The sequence below is a fragment of the Lagopus leucura genome, unplaced genomic scaffold (genome assembly GCF_019238085.1).
Source record: "Lagopus leucura isolate 7727_CA_CO unplaced genomic scaffold, USGS_WTPT01 Super-Scaffold_1, whole genome shotgun sequence".
Classification (NCBI taxonomy): domain Eukaryota; kingdom Metazoa; phylum Chordata; class Aves; order Galliformes; family Phasianidae; genus Lagopus; species Lagopus leucura.
The window spans coordinates 31,743,091-31,759,266 of NW_024962250.1; the positions used below are offsets into that span (position 1 = coordinate 31,743,091).

At 36.6% G+C, this 16,176-nt stretch overlaps 1 protein-coding gene across 2 annotated transcripts in view; it reads left to right on the top strand.

Annotated features, from left to right (window-relative positions):
• The window catches only part of WDR25 (WD repeat domain 25), a 56,887-nt gene that overhangs the window by 39,000 nt on the left and 1,711 nt on the right, over positions 1 to 16,176 (top strand). For both annotated transcript variants that reach the window (XM_042869683.1, XM_042869687.1), the window contains exons 4-5: positions 1,888 to 2,018; positions 14,759 to 14,929. In XM_042869683.1, the coding sequence (XP_042725617.1) occupies positions 1,888 to 2,018; positions 14,759 to 14,929 (302 nt within the window). The remainder of the gene's footprint in view (positions 1 to 1,887; positions 2,019 to 14,758; positions 14,930 to 16,176) is intronic.

Here is a 16,176-nt window from a genome sequence, read left to right on the forward strand (position 1 = left end):
GATGATTTTAATAACTTCTTCCTTTTCCATGGAGTCTTTTTTCTCTTACCTCATTGTTAGGATGCTACAAGCTCCCAGAAAGGTGATCAGTGTTGCACATGTTTTGAAGAGAAGGCCTCTGCTGTCTTTGTGACCTTCTTTTTCTTTTGGGGGAAGGAATATTGAGGATTGAATTAAGTGTTCCCCTCAGTAGTGATAGAGAGGACCTTTAGATCTTGCATGGATGATCAGAGATCACACAGATTGAACCGTTAAAAAAGGAGGGGAAAAAAAAAAAAGCAAACCATGTTCATGTGCAACATGAGAGGAGCAGCAAACTCCTCTCCTTAAAATCCCTGCAGTCTATTTTCCTTGCCAGTGCCAGCTCAAAGAGTACACACGTGATGAAGTACAATCTATCTCTTCTTTTCTTACAATGAATAAGTAAATAATTTGACAAGCCTTATTCTCTTGACTGTGTAAGCTTATTTGAGCAGATGGTGAAAGTGGGACTGATGATGAAATCAAATTAATTGGCTCTAAACCATAAAGTAAGCATGAAAAAAGCTAAATTTTCAGTGTTGTTGACCTAACCAGAAGTATTTACACCCATCACTAATGTTTTTAGCTCAAAGTACTTTCAGTTGTTTAAGACTCTTAAGGTGTCTCTCACTTGCTGAAAATCCGGATTAATGAATATTTTGAGAAGCTTTGTAATAGTATAAGCTTTTCTTTAGCTTCTCCAGTGGCTTCTTCACTGTAACTTTATAATCACAGAATTATAAAATTGTTTGAGTTGGAAGAGATTCTTCTGGTGCAACTCCCCTGCCATGAACAGGGACACCTACACCTGATCAGGTGCTCAAAGCCCTCTCCAACAAATGTCTCAGGGTCAGGTCATCTACCACCTCTCTGGGCAACCTGTTGCAGTGCCTCCCCCTGCCCCCTCCCCCCCCATTGTAAAGAACTTCTCCCTTATATCCAACCTAAATCTCTCCTGTTTTAGTCTGAAACCATTTCTCCTTGTCTTGTCACTAATAGACTCTGCTAAAGAGTCTGCCCCTTTCTTTCTCATAGCCCTCCCTTTATATACTGAAAGGCTTCTCCATCTGATATATGGAAGATAACACACAGTTGAAATTGTGAAATGAAGTATTTATCTATGCTGCTAGTCCAAAAATAATAGTTCAGTGAATGTACATTAATGTCATGAATTTGTTAGAACAAAGGCAGTGGAATGTGGAAAAGTCCTATAAATTAACCTTGACAAATTCTGTTGTCTTTGAAAGAGTGTACAATACAATTGATATTAGCCACAGGATCCTGTGAAGATTAGCGTGAACAATTAAATGTTGGGAACAGTGTATCCATGGGAACAGCTATTGCCTTCATAAGATATGCAAATTATTGCCTTCTTTCAAGTTGGAGGCTCAATCCTCCCTTCACAGAAATATAAACCACTCCATAGCTGTAGTACATTTTGGAATGTGGGATTTCTACACGGACAGTACTCTTTTCTTATGGTTATTATTTTCATCCCACTGATAAAAGAAAGACTGTGACTTCTTTTTGGGAAATATTCTTCTATTAGATTTAGGAGGTTTAGCCTTATCAGCTGAATGGGGACTTTGGTGGTGCTCCTCTCCTTCGTTTGCCAACCCTCTGATTCCCTCCTCTTAGTAAAAAGTTCTGTCAGTAAAAAGCAGTCAGTGGTACAGGATTTGTTTAATGTGGGAAGAAATTACTGATTTCAATCTTATGTTTTCAGAAAACCGGAGGAGTCCCAGACACTTGAAATGTTCAAATAGAAACATTCACCTTTAACAACCTAGGTATTTTTGAAACTTGGTTGAAATTAGTTTCATTTTTTTGATCAAATTCTAATTTTCAGTTCTCACTTTATTTTAGGGAGGCAAATCATCAGCAGTAAAAATGAATTTAGAATCAGCACGCTGAAGTTCCACCCTACAGATTCGAATGTTTTCATTTGTGGAGGATTCAGTCCAGAAGTTAAAGCATGGGATATAAGGATTTGTAAGGTAATGGAAATCTTTCTTTTTTCTTTTCTTTTCTTTCCTTTTTTTTTTTTTTTTTTTTTTTTTTCTACCATATTGTGGATGTTTCCTGGGTTGAGTGTGCAATTATTACTAAGCTGCTCAATATCCTGGTCTTTTGATGAAATCTTATTTTGAAGAATTTTGCATTTGTCATTGATTTTGTTGCTATTTGTTTATATGAACCTCTGTAATGTTTTTGAAGCACAGAGATGAACATGACACAAAACATACACAATTATTGTTCTCTTCTATAAATATGGGTAATGTTCAGTTGAACTAAATTAATCTAATAGCTCACTTCAAGTCTCTGCGGCAGTGGAGTTGGAACTTGCTGATCTTTGAGGTCCCTTCCAATCCAAGACAATTCTAACCCAAGATATTCTGTATTTCTATGATACTGTGAAGTTAACTTTATTTTCTTTCTTTTTTTTTTTTTTTTTTTTTGTTCTTTTAAAAAAGGTAGTTGAACAACTAGGAAGCTCTTTAATCTGTAACATGTGGTTCAGGATAATGTCTCTCTGTATCTCTTGCATAGTAGCTTGGGGTAACTTTACATGCACAAAAAGCTACACAGAGGCACAAATAGCTTCTGCCTTTAACTTGAAGAATGCAGAACACTGCACTACCATGTGCCATTTGGAGCTCAGGGAAGACCAGAGCTGTACTGTGATACCAATTGGAAGCTGTATGGGCAGAGCAGCCCAAAGAGCAGAAGTGACTGTAAAGTGAATACTTGTTTGTTTTCTTTTGAATTTTTGTGTGGGTAGAGCCTACTCATCATAGTTAGCCATCTGTTTGCTCTTGAAGGTGGCGGAAGGGATCTGAAGAAGACAAGGATTACTTATTCAAACGCTGTCTCTCTAAACAGAATAGTAGGTGAGGGATGTAAGAAGATATATTTCAGAAAGGAGGGCACCATGTGAGAGCTCTGAAGTTGATATGAGTGTCACTGTATCGAGGGAGTACAGTATTCTTGTGTGATCCACGATCTAGATCCTGAGCTGCAATTGTTCCTTTGAATTTGTCACTGATTTTTGAGGAAAAAATTCAATTTGTTCAATGTAGTGAGACTTTTTTATTAGTAATTGTGTTGATTCTATACATTAGGCTTTTGTTATGTGAATAAGTTCTTAAAGGAACATCAGTAAACACATATCCAGAGTGCCAAGTCTGAGGCTACGCTGCAAATTAAATTACTGGGAGTTACAGAGTTACAGTGTCAGCAGGAAAACCTTCATAAGAAGTGTGAATTTATCCCATACATCATGCTTGTATGATGCATAGAGAAAGATTTTCTAACACGATGCAATAAATTTTCCTGTAAATAATGTTATAGTTATTCACAAAATCAAATGATGGCATACTTGTGTGCAAAGCCAGAGATGTTCTTCCTTTCTTTTTTGCTGTTTCTCCGTGATGGATTTCACATCTGTATCTTTTTGTCTTTTGTGACTGGCTGAGAATGTCACAATGATGATTTTACTCGGATTTGAAATCAACTGTGATTAATGAGCATGTTCATGCCAAAAATTGCAATACTTTCAGTTTGCATGTGTCTAAGGTGCCCAGTCTCTACAGAAAGAAAATAATAACTGATGGTGTTCCATAGTAATAAATGCACAATATGGTATGTTGCAAAAAGGTGCCTGTCCGAAAAGGGGCAGCTATGGAGGGATGTGGTGAGAAATCTTTCATGTATGGTAGGTAGGTGACAATTTCAAATACAGATAAGTGGAGAAAGCACTTCACTTTCAGTGAGATAAACAGATTATTATTTTTTTTTTTCAGTAAGGATATTCACAGTTCAAAGCGTTACACTTGAGTAAGATTTTTTTCCTGCAATTCTACTACCAGAGTCTGTGATGTAAAGACCAGAGGATTATGTTAAACTGGTATTGACTCAAGTAGAAGTAAAATGATAGCTACCATTGTAATGCTTGTGCTGAGTAAGTTCTAAGTCATCTCTGGATTTTGATGCCCTCCTATTGTCAGTATCTCTGCCAATCCCTTATGCTTTGGTTTTGAGTTTGAAAGGTGTCACAAAGGCAGCTGGCTTGAAGAGTGGTGTTCTTCTTGCACCTTGAATCCACTTGATGAAATTTCAGTTTCAATACTTTCTCTTGGTGCTGATGAATAGCATTGCTGGAACAGGGAGTAGGAAAGTGGAGAAAGCGTAGAACGTTGTTTACAGGAGGCATTATTGCAATAAGAAGATGTGTTGAGATGGAGATTACAGGAGAATAAGAGATGGGGCCAATGTGTGGTTTGTGAGATATGATGCTTTTCATAAAAAACAATAAGCAGACAAAGTAGCAAACTTACACTGATAAACTGTAGACTTCAGTACTATTTATATCTTCTGTAATTCTGAAAATCAAACTCCCAGTTGCCTGACTTGAGATGATGTGGAATCACCTTCGAGTAGCTTCTGCATGTATATCTGCATTCAGAGCCAGTAATGAATGCTTTGGGTGACATCTATAATTCATTTCCAGAGGACAAACAGTTACTGTAAAAGTTTTTTTTTTTCTATAGACTAGCAGAATAATGTATTTTTCTTTTTCTCAATGTCTAACCATGCATTTGTGTTTATAATGCTGAAGCTCCAGCCTTAGGACCTGCTGTAAAGAACTGCTGAATGCTGAGAAATGCAAACCTTGTTTATTTCTGTAACTGCAGGGCACTGCAGTGCTCAGATTTTGCGTAACTGTTTCGGTAAACTGGTGCTAATGAAGAGGTAAGGGAAATATCCCACTGTTCTACAAGGGAATAATTTACTTTTCAAGAGAACAAACAAGTGAATGAATGTTTATTCCCCCAGGTAAAATAAGGAAGTTTTAAGCTTGGTGAAATTAAAAACAATCAAGAAAATCCTACTAGCTCATTTCTTCTGAACACATTCTGTTCCTGGTGATCTTGGGGAATTTTTAGGTGTTGTTACCTGCTTTATTCATTAGGAAACAAATGTATTCTTGCATAACTTTATCAGGCAGAAATCTATCAGATAAAGCAATACATTAAGAGTATTACTTTTGAAAAGAAACAGTGTTTAATCACCTTAAAAATGGAAAAAGTGGGTTTAGCCTTGTAACAGATGTTGATCTCTTTTTCTGATGTGTTTGTTAGTTTAAAAGCCATGAAGTTTTGTAAGTATTGTGACTGACTAACGCAGCAGTGTCTCCTACTATGAAATATTTCAAAAGGAAGGAGAGAGTTTCTGTTGTCCCTTGTTTCCCATTTAATATAGCTGTAGATCAGTGGTGGATGTAAACTGTTAGGCACCAACATTTGTTTTGGTTCTAAAATGGTGTTTTGATTTGAAAAACTTAGGGTGTGCATATGTACTGAGTGGATGTTTAAGATCAGAATGGAGTGGAGAAGAGGAAAAATGATGAATTGGCTGCTCTTGGCTTCCTCTTGCAGAATGGTACTGTGTGTGCATCATTTCTACAAAATAATGTAATTATATTTCAAACTCTCGGACATAGAACAGCGTGTTTGTTAGGCACCAATCATACCTCTCATCAGTAAGTAATGCCTGTTTCTCCCTCTTTGTGAAATTTCAATAGATTCTTCATGTATCCCTGTTTTGAGTATTGTTACCTTAATTCACAGTGTGCAAACATTTTGCTTTTGTTCTTTTCTTTCTTATGACTTAAGGTCATATTCAAGATTGGATAAAGTGTACTGCCCAGTATGTTGACATTTATCCTGTTCTAATGAATGCTTTTTGCACTTACACAAATAGATGTTTCAAGTGTCTTGGCACTTAGTTTCAGTTCTGATGTAAATATCCTTAGTGTCTTTCAAGTGCTTTCATCCTAATTTATCAAAATATTTTCTCTGGTACTCTTTCTTTTTTAAGTTTCCAATGGCTTTCATTTTCTTGTCTCTTCTTTCAAGTGCTTTAACCTGTCATTTGGCTTGGAACAACAGTGTAGGTGACGTAATGATTATTTTAGCTCACATTATCATACTTCAGATAGCCTTTTCAGGCCTTACAGCATATTTTGTCAATGCCATAAGCATCCTAAACCAAAAACTTGAGCCTTGTTACTCACTGCACATAGTAAACTCTATTTTGGCACTTGTTGGTAATTCAGTTTCACAAGTCATGCTTTAGAATGCATTCCTGTGTTTTAAAAGGCTATCTTCTTACATATCTTAGATTTAGATATATATGGAAAAATAATCATCATATTTCAGGAAATGAAGGAATTTTTGGTGGAATTTCAAACAAAAGTCAGAGGGAATGGCTACTAAAAAATTTTATTGCCCAATTATACATGAATGTATGCAGTGAACTAAATGGGCTTTCCTATGAATCAGTGGGCCACATCAAAGGTTCCTGGTGATGGGCAATGACATAAAGTAATTGATAATGGTACAGAGATCATGTTGAAAGTAATGTCTCCAATTTATTTCAGTGGAAACTACAACAGATATATAGAGCAAATTCTCTGCTATCAAAAACTATTTTTCAACAGTCACCACCGTTAGCTCTACATTTTTAATAGCGATGAGCAACAACCTGCGTGCTGTGCTCATACGCATCTACACCAATGGATGTGAATTGCTGTTGCCACTGCTGAAACACATCACTCACTCACATTCACTGTTTGGTCTCCATAAACATTCAGCAAACATCAATGCATGTCAAAGGGTGCCATTTTTTTCTGCACAAAGGAATTCAGTGACACATCTTTGCTTTGTTAGACTGCCACTCTGCGGCTGTCTGCTGTGCAGCAACAAAATGTAATGGAATATTGGCTGGAAGGTTCAGCCTCTACTGCCATACCTCTGACATCTGGCCTCTGGCATTGTGGGCCAACATAATAAAACAGGAGGCATTGCTTTTGGAGCACCCCCATACACTGCCAAACTAGGAATACTAATCTCATTTTTATTTTGGCTGGTGATGGACTTTTAACAGGAGTGCAAATTTATGAGGATAAATTGCTAATATTTATTAATATATTGAAAGTGTTATAAAAATTGGATTTTTAAGTGCCAGTGAAAATGTATGAAGATAGACTTGGGGAAGTCTTTTAGCTACTAAAACATTGAGAAATGTACAGTATGCTATTAATCAGAAAGGCAGATATATTAAAAAAAGGAATGCTGACATACATTTGTTACTACCCCTGTTTTTTGCAAATAGGAAAAATGGTTTCAAATGTAGTGTTGGGTATGAGCAAGATAAGGAGTGGAAAAACAATAAGAAAGCTATAATCTTCAGGATAAAGCTAAGCTGAGAAATGAATGAATGGAACAGTTGTTAACTGCTTAGTGAAATGTAGAGTACACGGGCCTCTCAAAATTACAGACAGAAGTAATAAAAGCATGGAAAAAACAAAGGATAAAAGAGGCTGTTGAATAAAAAGTACAGATTTGTTATAGTGGTATTTCTTTATGTTAAACCTAGTTAGTCTTTCTGGAGAAGAGATTGTTCTGGAGGCCATATATTGCTGTATAATGGATTGATTATATTTATGAATTATTTGGAGAATGTTTATAGTCGTTTGTGAAAAGGCTTTGTGAAAAGGCTGGAAAACTTTTAATTGTGCTGCTATGTTAACAGACAAATAAGTGAAAACAATACAAAAATGCAGATATCTGCAGCCTCAACCAAGGAGAGAGCAGGATTTTGAACAGTCCCCATGGGACCTTTGGACCTTGGAGCTGAACTTGGAAAAACCTTGTAAAAGTCCATGTAAAAAGGAATTGGGCAATAATAAGAAGAATACCAAGATGTTGAAGTAGTTATGAGTTTTAAAGGTATTCCTATTCTTTGAATTGTCCATGACTATCTTAAGTTGCTCAGCAAAAGCTAGATGGATTACACAGTCACTCTCTTTTGGCTTTATACTAGCTTTTTAGTCTGGAGACAATGTATGTTCCAACAACTTATTTATTCTACCTGAAATTTTAATATTCCTTGAAGTACCAGGGAGAGCAAAAGGTTGAGACTTAAACCTGTCAACTCAACACTTAAGGACTTTGTATTCACAAAGAAAAATATGATTACGGATCTTTTTCTTTTTTTATATAATTCCTAAGATTATATCGTAATATCAGAACAAGACTTCAAATAGTCAAATGCAGTATTGATATTACTTTTAAAGAAGCTCAAGTTCCTAAATAATGAGTGAGTTGTCAGTCTGAATAGAAAAGTTTATTTGCAAGTGTCAGGAAGGTTTAGATATTATAAAGCAAGGAATTCGCTAGCTTTGCTGGAAGGACATACAGCTCTCAAGAACTTGTGCCTGAATATTCATTTAAATTTTCTGAATTTTACCTTTATTTACATTGTTCTTTGATGAACATTTCTTAACGTTTTGTAAACATTCACAAACTGCTTCATGTTCACATGGATTTCTAAAATTAGGGAAGCCCATAATATTTCTGGGAGAGATCTGTTAGAAATGGAAGAATAGGTTGTTGACCTATTGGATGTGGTCATATTTTTGAGCCTAGAGGAGATTCTAACCCTAATCTGCTGATCACGTCTTGTAATCCATTGAGCCTGCTGGAAATTTAGGAGGAACTACGTGCTACAGCTGTCACCACAGGAAGTCCAGATAGTACCATGCAGTAATCTGAAGAGAGAATAAAGAAAAGGTGACAGGACTATGGCTCTGCTGCTTTCTAATTCTGATTTTTAGTTAACGTTTAAAATTCTAGACATCCATAAATGCAAATTAACTGCAGAATCAGACAGTGGAGAACCAGGGGTACGATCTGACGCAGTCATAGAACGTATTGGGAAGAAAGGATTTGTTAAAGATATAGGAAAAAAAGGAATAAAACTTAATTGATGTCACTCTAAGATTATTTTTATGCACTTTGATAGAGCATTTAGATAAACTGGAGAAGGTAGGAACTAACCTAACTGTTGTGAAATAAATATTGTTAGAAAAAATAGTGTGGTAACATAATCATCAGTAACAAAGGAGTAGAACATCATGCAGAAGAAATAGCCACTGACATAACAGAAACGGGATGAGTACAAAAGAATACAAAGGTGCTGCCTTTAGAGATGAATAACAGTTTTATCAGGAAGGTTTCCAAAAGGATGAATACAAAGTCAGTTGGTTGCAGTGATGGGCAGTCTAAGGGAAAATTTAGAAAATTTAGGTTTGGAGATGTACACAAAAATCTCCTTCTTGAAATTTAGGCCTTATGAATGATGTGGTTAATTAACTAGAAAATTTGTGAAAATGGTTATTTAGAATTTTTAAAATTAGATGAGAAATGCACTGAGTTCATTATTAACGAAGGGCAAAGTAAAGTATCAACAGGGTGTTTTTTTTTTTTTGCCCCGTGTTGGATTATTTATCAGGATTTAACTCTGCTTAGCTGCAGTATTGCAACTGCCATCTATAGCTTTACCTTTAAAAAAAGTTTAAAAAGATCCTCTTTAGTACTGTTGATATATATCTCTGTACTTGAGTTTATAAAGAAGTAAGCCTAAGTCATTAAAGCAGTTTTAAAATCTAATAAATTTAGAGTGCAAGTGCAGTGCGTTTGTTTCCTTGGAAACATTCTTTTGCAATTTCTTTAAGATGAGATGCAGTCATTTTAAGTAGCATGTATTTAGGAGACCTAATGAATTTGTCTCTGGATAGTACATAAATATGTAAAAAGGCTGTAGAAATTGGTGGAACAACTTGTACTTCTGGTTTCTATGGAAACAACCAGTACATTGTCATGTATGTGGTATTATGAAGAACAGTGTAATTAAAATAGGGTGATTTTTTCGATGCCTTAGAAAACTAAAGTTATTTTTCTCTCACTGTCAGAGAAAATTCCTTAGTGGTTTTTTGTTGTTGTTGTTATTGTTGCAAACAACACAAAAACTTAAATACAAAAGCAGTATATTTTTCTCAATATAATAATGAGAAATCACAGAATTAGAGAATGGTTTGGGTTTGAAGGGATTTTAAAGACCACCCAATTCCAACCCTCTGCCATGGGCGGGGTATCGCCTACCCTGAACACTTCCACAGATGGGGAATCTGCAACTTCTCTGAGCAGCTTTTTCTAATGCTTCACCACTCATCATGGAGAATTTCTTCCTTATATTTTACCTAAATCTACCACTATTTAGTATAAGACATTACTCCTTGTCCTATTACTATGCTCCCTGATGAAAAATCCTCCCATCTTATTGGTAGGCCCATTTTAAGTACTGAAAGACTGCACTAAGGTCTCTCTGGTGCTTTCTCTAGGCTTTCTCAGCCGTTTTTTTTCTCAGCAGAGATGCTCTAGCCCTCTGATCTGATCATTCTCATGCCCCTCCTCTACACCTACTCTAGGAGATCCACATCTTATGCTGCACACTCCAGACCTGAGTGCAGTTCTCCAGGTAGGGTCTCATGAGAACGGAGGGAAATAATCACCTCTCTTGCTTTGTTAGCTACACCTCTTTTGATGTAACTCAGGATTTGATTAGCTTTCTGGGCTGCAAATGCATGTAATTGGCAGAATTATTCTCTATCTATTCCTTATCCAGCTTGAAATCATATTTGGGATTGTCCTGAACTGGGTGTAGGACCTTGAACTTGCCTTGTTGAAATACAGGTTTTCATGGAGGCCCACCTCTTTTATGCTATATACCATTCTTATGTTAAAATATTTTAAGGCGACATGAAATTACTTCCTGTCTATGATACTGTCAGCTGTTTTGATTAAAACAGCTGTTGTAGCTTTTAGATGGAAATCAAAAACATAAGCTGTGTTTGTCACACTGTTGTCATTTTGTTGTGAGTGTGGAACTACAGAGCAAGGTTTAGTCATCTGCCTTGTCAGCTTAGATCGTTTATGAGATCTTATCTCCTAATTCTCAGAGAATGTCTGTGCAGGCACATTTCTTTCTTGCCTAAAGCTTGAGGGATTTGAGGAAGGTGAGGTGCAGGGGAGGTCCTGGGTGACAGGCACAGGACTGGGATGGCCCCATGTGCTGAGGTGCTCGTCTGGAGGCTTTGAGCTTCCTGAGAAGCAAAGTAACGAGCACTACATATATTTTATGCAGAGAAGTATTATGGAATATTTGTACAAAATATATAGCTTGAATTCAGCATCACAGCATGCTTCTCGAATCCCTGGAGCCATAAGAATCTACTTGAAAATGATTTAATTTGCCTAAATTACCTTTCTAGTTGAATGCCTGCAGCCAGGAACTGTTGCCGTTGTAAAGAAGCCTTATTATTATGTCAACTTGTGTTGACACTAGAACCTATTAGGCCTTCCTTTTCAAAGGATTTATTTTATGTCCGTGAAGTGCATAGTTTGAGCTAGTGGATTGTGGTTTTCCAATGCTCATGGGCAATAGATCTGAAAATAGGAAAAGGCCAGAAGTTTGTTATTAACAATCTAAAGTCAGCAGGGTAGGAAAACTGAAGCAAATTCCTCAGGCATGTCATGAATTATTGGCTAAGGTAGAACAAAGAAGGTTTTATCATGAGTACTCTTCAGAGCTTGGTTGTTTACAATTAGTTATTTCTGAAAGCCGTCTTTATGGGGGAATATAAATATAAATATGTATTCCAAGTTCCCATCTGCTATTCAAAGTATTGATTTATTGTTCTCCGAGTCAGTTTTTACTACATGTTCTGATGATTAAACAGCGTGGTTTTTCTGAGGTACATATCAAAAGTAAAAAAAATGTCTTTTATACTAATTTTTCTAATGACATTTTCCCAGTATAGAGCTAGGATGCGCAGAGTAATTTGTTTGGAAATCTTGTTGACTAGCAGACAAGCAGGTATGCTTAATAGTTAGCAATTAAAATGTTTGAATTGATGATGGCAGTTCATGTAAGGGCCATACTGAATTTCACCAAAACTTAAAAAGTATTTCCACATTGCCATAGAATCCTACAATCCTTCAAGTTGAAAGGGACCGTTAAAGGTCGCCTATAGTCCAACTCCCCTGCAGTGAACAGGGACATCCACAGTTAGACCAAGTTGCTCAGAGCCTGGTCCAAGCTGGCTTTGAAAGTCCCGAGGACCACATCTCTGGGTAGTCTGTCCCAGTGCTTTACCACTCTCACTGTAGAAGACTTTTTCCTTATATCCAACCTAAATCTCCCCTCTTTAGATCTGAGACAATTTCCTTACATGCATTTCAGTTCTTCTGAAGTTTCTACAGCTGTCAAGATTCTGTATGGTTTTCCATTTCATATTACAGGCAGCCATTATAAATTGAGTGTTATTTGCTTTTTAACTTTTTTTTTTGGGTCCTATGAAATAGCTTGATTTTCTACTTTACTAATGAACTGTGGGCTTCCTTTTATAACTCGGTGAAGAAATAGCTATGCATGGTGATTTCTCCATAGACAAAGTGGAAGCTATAAATATGCAAATATCAGTTTTGGCTTTACAAAGTTTAATTGCTTTGCATATTATGCAAATTCCTAGGATGAAAAATTGACTTGTGCAGTAGCACAGTTGTATATTCTCTATCTTAAAAATGCAGGTATATTGCTGAAAAACGTGCTGATATTTTGTCTGCAAGTTTACATCTTATTGATGTTATTGGAGTGTGTACAGGATACATGACCAAGGCTCTTCAAACGTTATGTTCCCAAACTGCATTTCACGGAGTCTAAGAAAATCACTTGGAGTAGTTGCTACCATACCTATGCGTGCTGAGATCACAGGAAGCAGAACTGGAAGGACCTCTGAAGATCATCTGGTGTCTCTCTACCCTACAGTAGGATCAGCTTGTTCTGAACATTTCCAGACTCTCATAGATTAAGAGCTTGAGGCGGGGAATTGAGAAGTTCTTGTGCTCTTTGATGCTGTAAATTATTTTTCTTCTGTTAATTAGGTAAAGAACAGAGTTATAATCTAGACTATTTCATTGCAATTCCTGATTATTCTTTTTTCTAAAAATATCTGTTCTAATGGTATCTATAGGAGCTCTGGGCCCCTGAACTTAGCAGCCATATGCTATGTTACAGACATTAGGCAGGCACTGGAATGCCTCACAAAATTGAGAACCATTTCAATGCAATACTGCAAACAGTGTCTCTGCTCAGCTGGTAATTCTGTGAGGTTGCAAGAAGAGCTAACCTCTGAACACTGTGTTGGAAATGGAGGTTGTTATGTTTTAGCTATTTTGGAAAGAAAGTTTTAGATGCTAATAACTAAGAGTCTTCCAGTGTCCTAGTTTTACAGATCAGCGTATTCACAGATGAACTACTTTGATCTGGCCATTTGCCTTGAAGTCTCTTTTCAGTAAAGGTAAATCAGAAAAGGAAATCAAAGGTATTGATTTTTCAAGATTCAAAGTAGACAACACAGATGCAGAATTGCATGAAGAAAGTTGGAAAGAAAGGAAATTTAAAATTATTCATATATTCCTTAGAATAGTTGAAAATCTTTTGCAGTTCTTTAGATCTTCTTCACAGGATGTTGAAATATTCAGAATCCTGTGGCTGAGGATCCATTTCTGCATGTATCCAGCCCTTGGCATAAGCCTAAAAGAGGATCTTGATTTGTTCTTAGGACAGTTAGCCTATTGACGCTGAGATAATAGGAGAAGGCAACAGGGAAACACAAGGGAAATACTTAAAAGGTATTTTAATTTGGGAAAATGATTTGAGAACTTTAGTATTTGCTTTCATATCACAAACTTCTCTAGAGATTGTTCATGTGAATTAATTACACAATTGGAGCTGTTGCATGAGGCACACTATTTACTCCAGAGCCCAGTCGTACTTCTAAGCATTGACAACTCTTTTTCCTCTGCCCACTGTTCTCCGCAGAATGGCTTCAAGTACCTTTGTTTTAGGAGCAGCACAGGCTGCCTTGTGCCGGAACCTTGGTAGGAGGCGTGGGATTGATTCCTTACAGAAAAAGGCAGTGTGCTTGCCGAGTCCTTAAAGCACTGAACCTTCTTGTCATCAGCATTGCTGTCACCAGTATCCCCATCTCTGGCAGCACTTTAGAAGAGCAAACTCTGCTTGGGTTTCTTTTTTTTTTTTTTTTCTTTTTTTTTTTTAAAGGAGAGGATGTCAGGTTGAATCCTTGGTGAACTGGGTTATTTTCTACAAAGGAGAAAAACAGGACCTTTGGAGCACATCTGTATGTACCTACTAGGTGTGCATGCTTCCTTACACAGCAGCATGGGACTGGGACAGTGTCCTGAATTCCCTGTCATAAACAGTGATTTACAATTAAATCTAGACTGATCAACAACAATATTCACTTTCCTGACCGGTGCTTTAAGTTGTGAATTCCTGCTGACATAGTTGCTTTCCTTTCCCTGCCTCTGTAACTAGCTGAAGATTTTGAGAACAAGAAGACCAAAAGATAAACTTGTAAAATTTCCTGGAAGAAGAATTCCCCAAAGTAATCCTCAGAGCACACCGAGTTTGTAAAATAGAAGGGAGCTTGTGTGGCTCATCTCCACAGCACTGTAGCATCTACAGCTCTTTTTGGATCCAACTCTAATTCCTTAAGAATCTTATGTATATATAATGTATAAATTATGCAAACTGCTTTCTTTTCTATCTCATGTTATTTTCCGGTTTTTGAACTATTTACATATATTACCATACTACTTGATATGCTAGCACTTCAATATTTAAAAATAAAATATTTTTTTACATATTAAAAATATATATAATTGACTGGAGATGAGTATTAATACCGAGGACGTATTATCATGCTCTTCTAATCTGTCTCAAAATAACAAACTGTCTTGTTCACTAGGTGACAAGAGTGTACAAAGCTGCAGTACAACAGACTTTGGATATACTCTTTCTTCCTGAAGGAAAAGAATTTCTTACAAGCACAGATGCAGTAAGCCGAGACTCAGCTGATCGTACCATCATTGCATGGGACTTCCAAAGTGCTGCAAAAATTTCCAATCAGATTTTTCACGTAAGATTAACAACTTATTATTTTCTGGGTCATTATATATTTTCTCATGGCTGTCAATCTTTTAGAACAAAAGCAAAACTTTCATTTTTTTCATATCATTGTATGAATCATAATTACCCTGTTAGTTGCAGGGTGTTTATTTTCATACTTTAACAACATTTACTTAATCTTTAAAAACCACCTGGAAAACTGATAGATCTCCTTGTGTTAGTGAACTAGCAATGAAAATAAACTCTTTAACATCTAAGCCACGTTTAGGCAAAAACGTTGCAGTGCTATTCTCGCTTACCAATGGTTGTAGTTGCTGTAGCACCACGTTTCTTCTCTGACACTTCTCCTAGGATAGCAAAATGATACATTTTTAATTAGATGGAATGAAGACTATTGACAAATTATATTTAATATTTGCATAATAACAGCGACCTGATACATGCATACTGATATCTTGTGTAACATAATCACAGAGGCAAAATTTACTTTTATCAATGCAGGTACACTATTTCAGAAATCTGTCCAAGCGAGATATTTAATGGACTAAATTGTCTAGAAAAGCTGACACCTTCAAAGGAGATTATCAAGGAAGTTAATAGATAATTCCAACTCCCTGGATCATTTCTGAAAACCCAAGTCTAATATCTTATGTAATATAATATGATCGGATTGTATACAGATGCCTTTTGGCTGGAATGAACAGTTCTCTACTGACAAAGACATGTAGCAGGTGATCAAATGGGATTGTTTCGTGTTTAATTTCCACAGTTGCACAGTTGTGTCTTTGTCTGCTATTAAATATTTCATCATCCTGAATCGGCAATTAAAAAAATGAACAAACAAAAAACTCTAAATAATGTACAGAGCGGTCAGGTTTGGAATCAGAGGAGGCTGTCTTTCATAACAACCTCCCTATCCACCACCAAAGAAACAGATAGCAAATACACACAGCCCACCATCTGTGAACTGGACAGTTTTTTTTCCTCTTCTACACTGTTTGACCCCTTCCAGTTAGACTCAGTTTCCCCCACAAAGCATGCAGTTCTTTGTCAACCAGGTACAACACCTAATGCTATTTGATTGCTGTGCTCAATTCCTGGCAATATCCAGAACTGTCCTCCCAGTTCATCTCTTCCAAACCCCATAACAAGATCATTCATGCTTTTCCCACCCTATGTGGGTGGGAAGAGGTATGTATGAGGGGGATTTGCTTCCACATTTGAACTTCAGTTATCCTTGAGCTGAAAGAAGGTGTC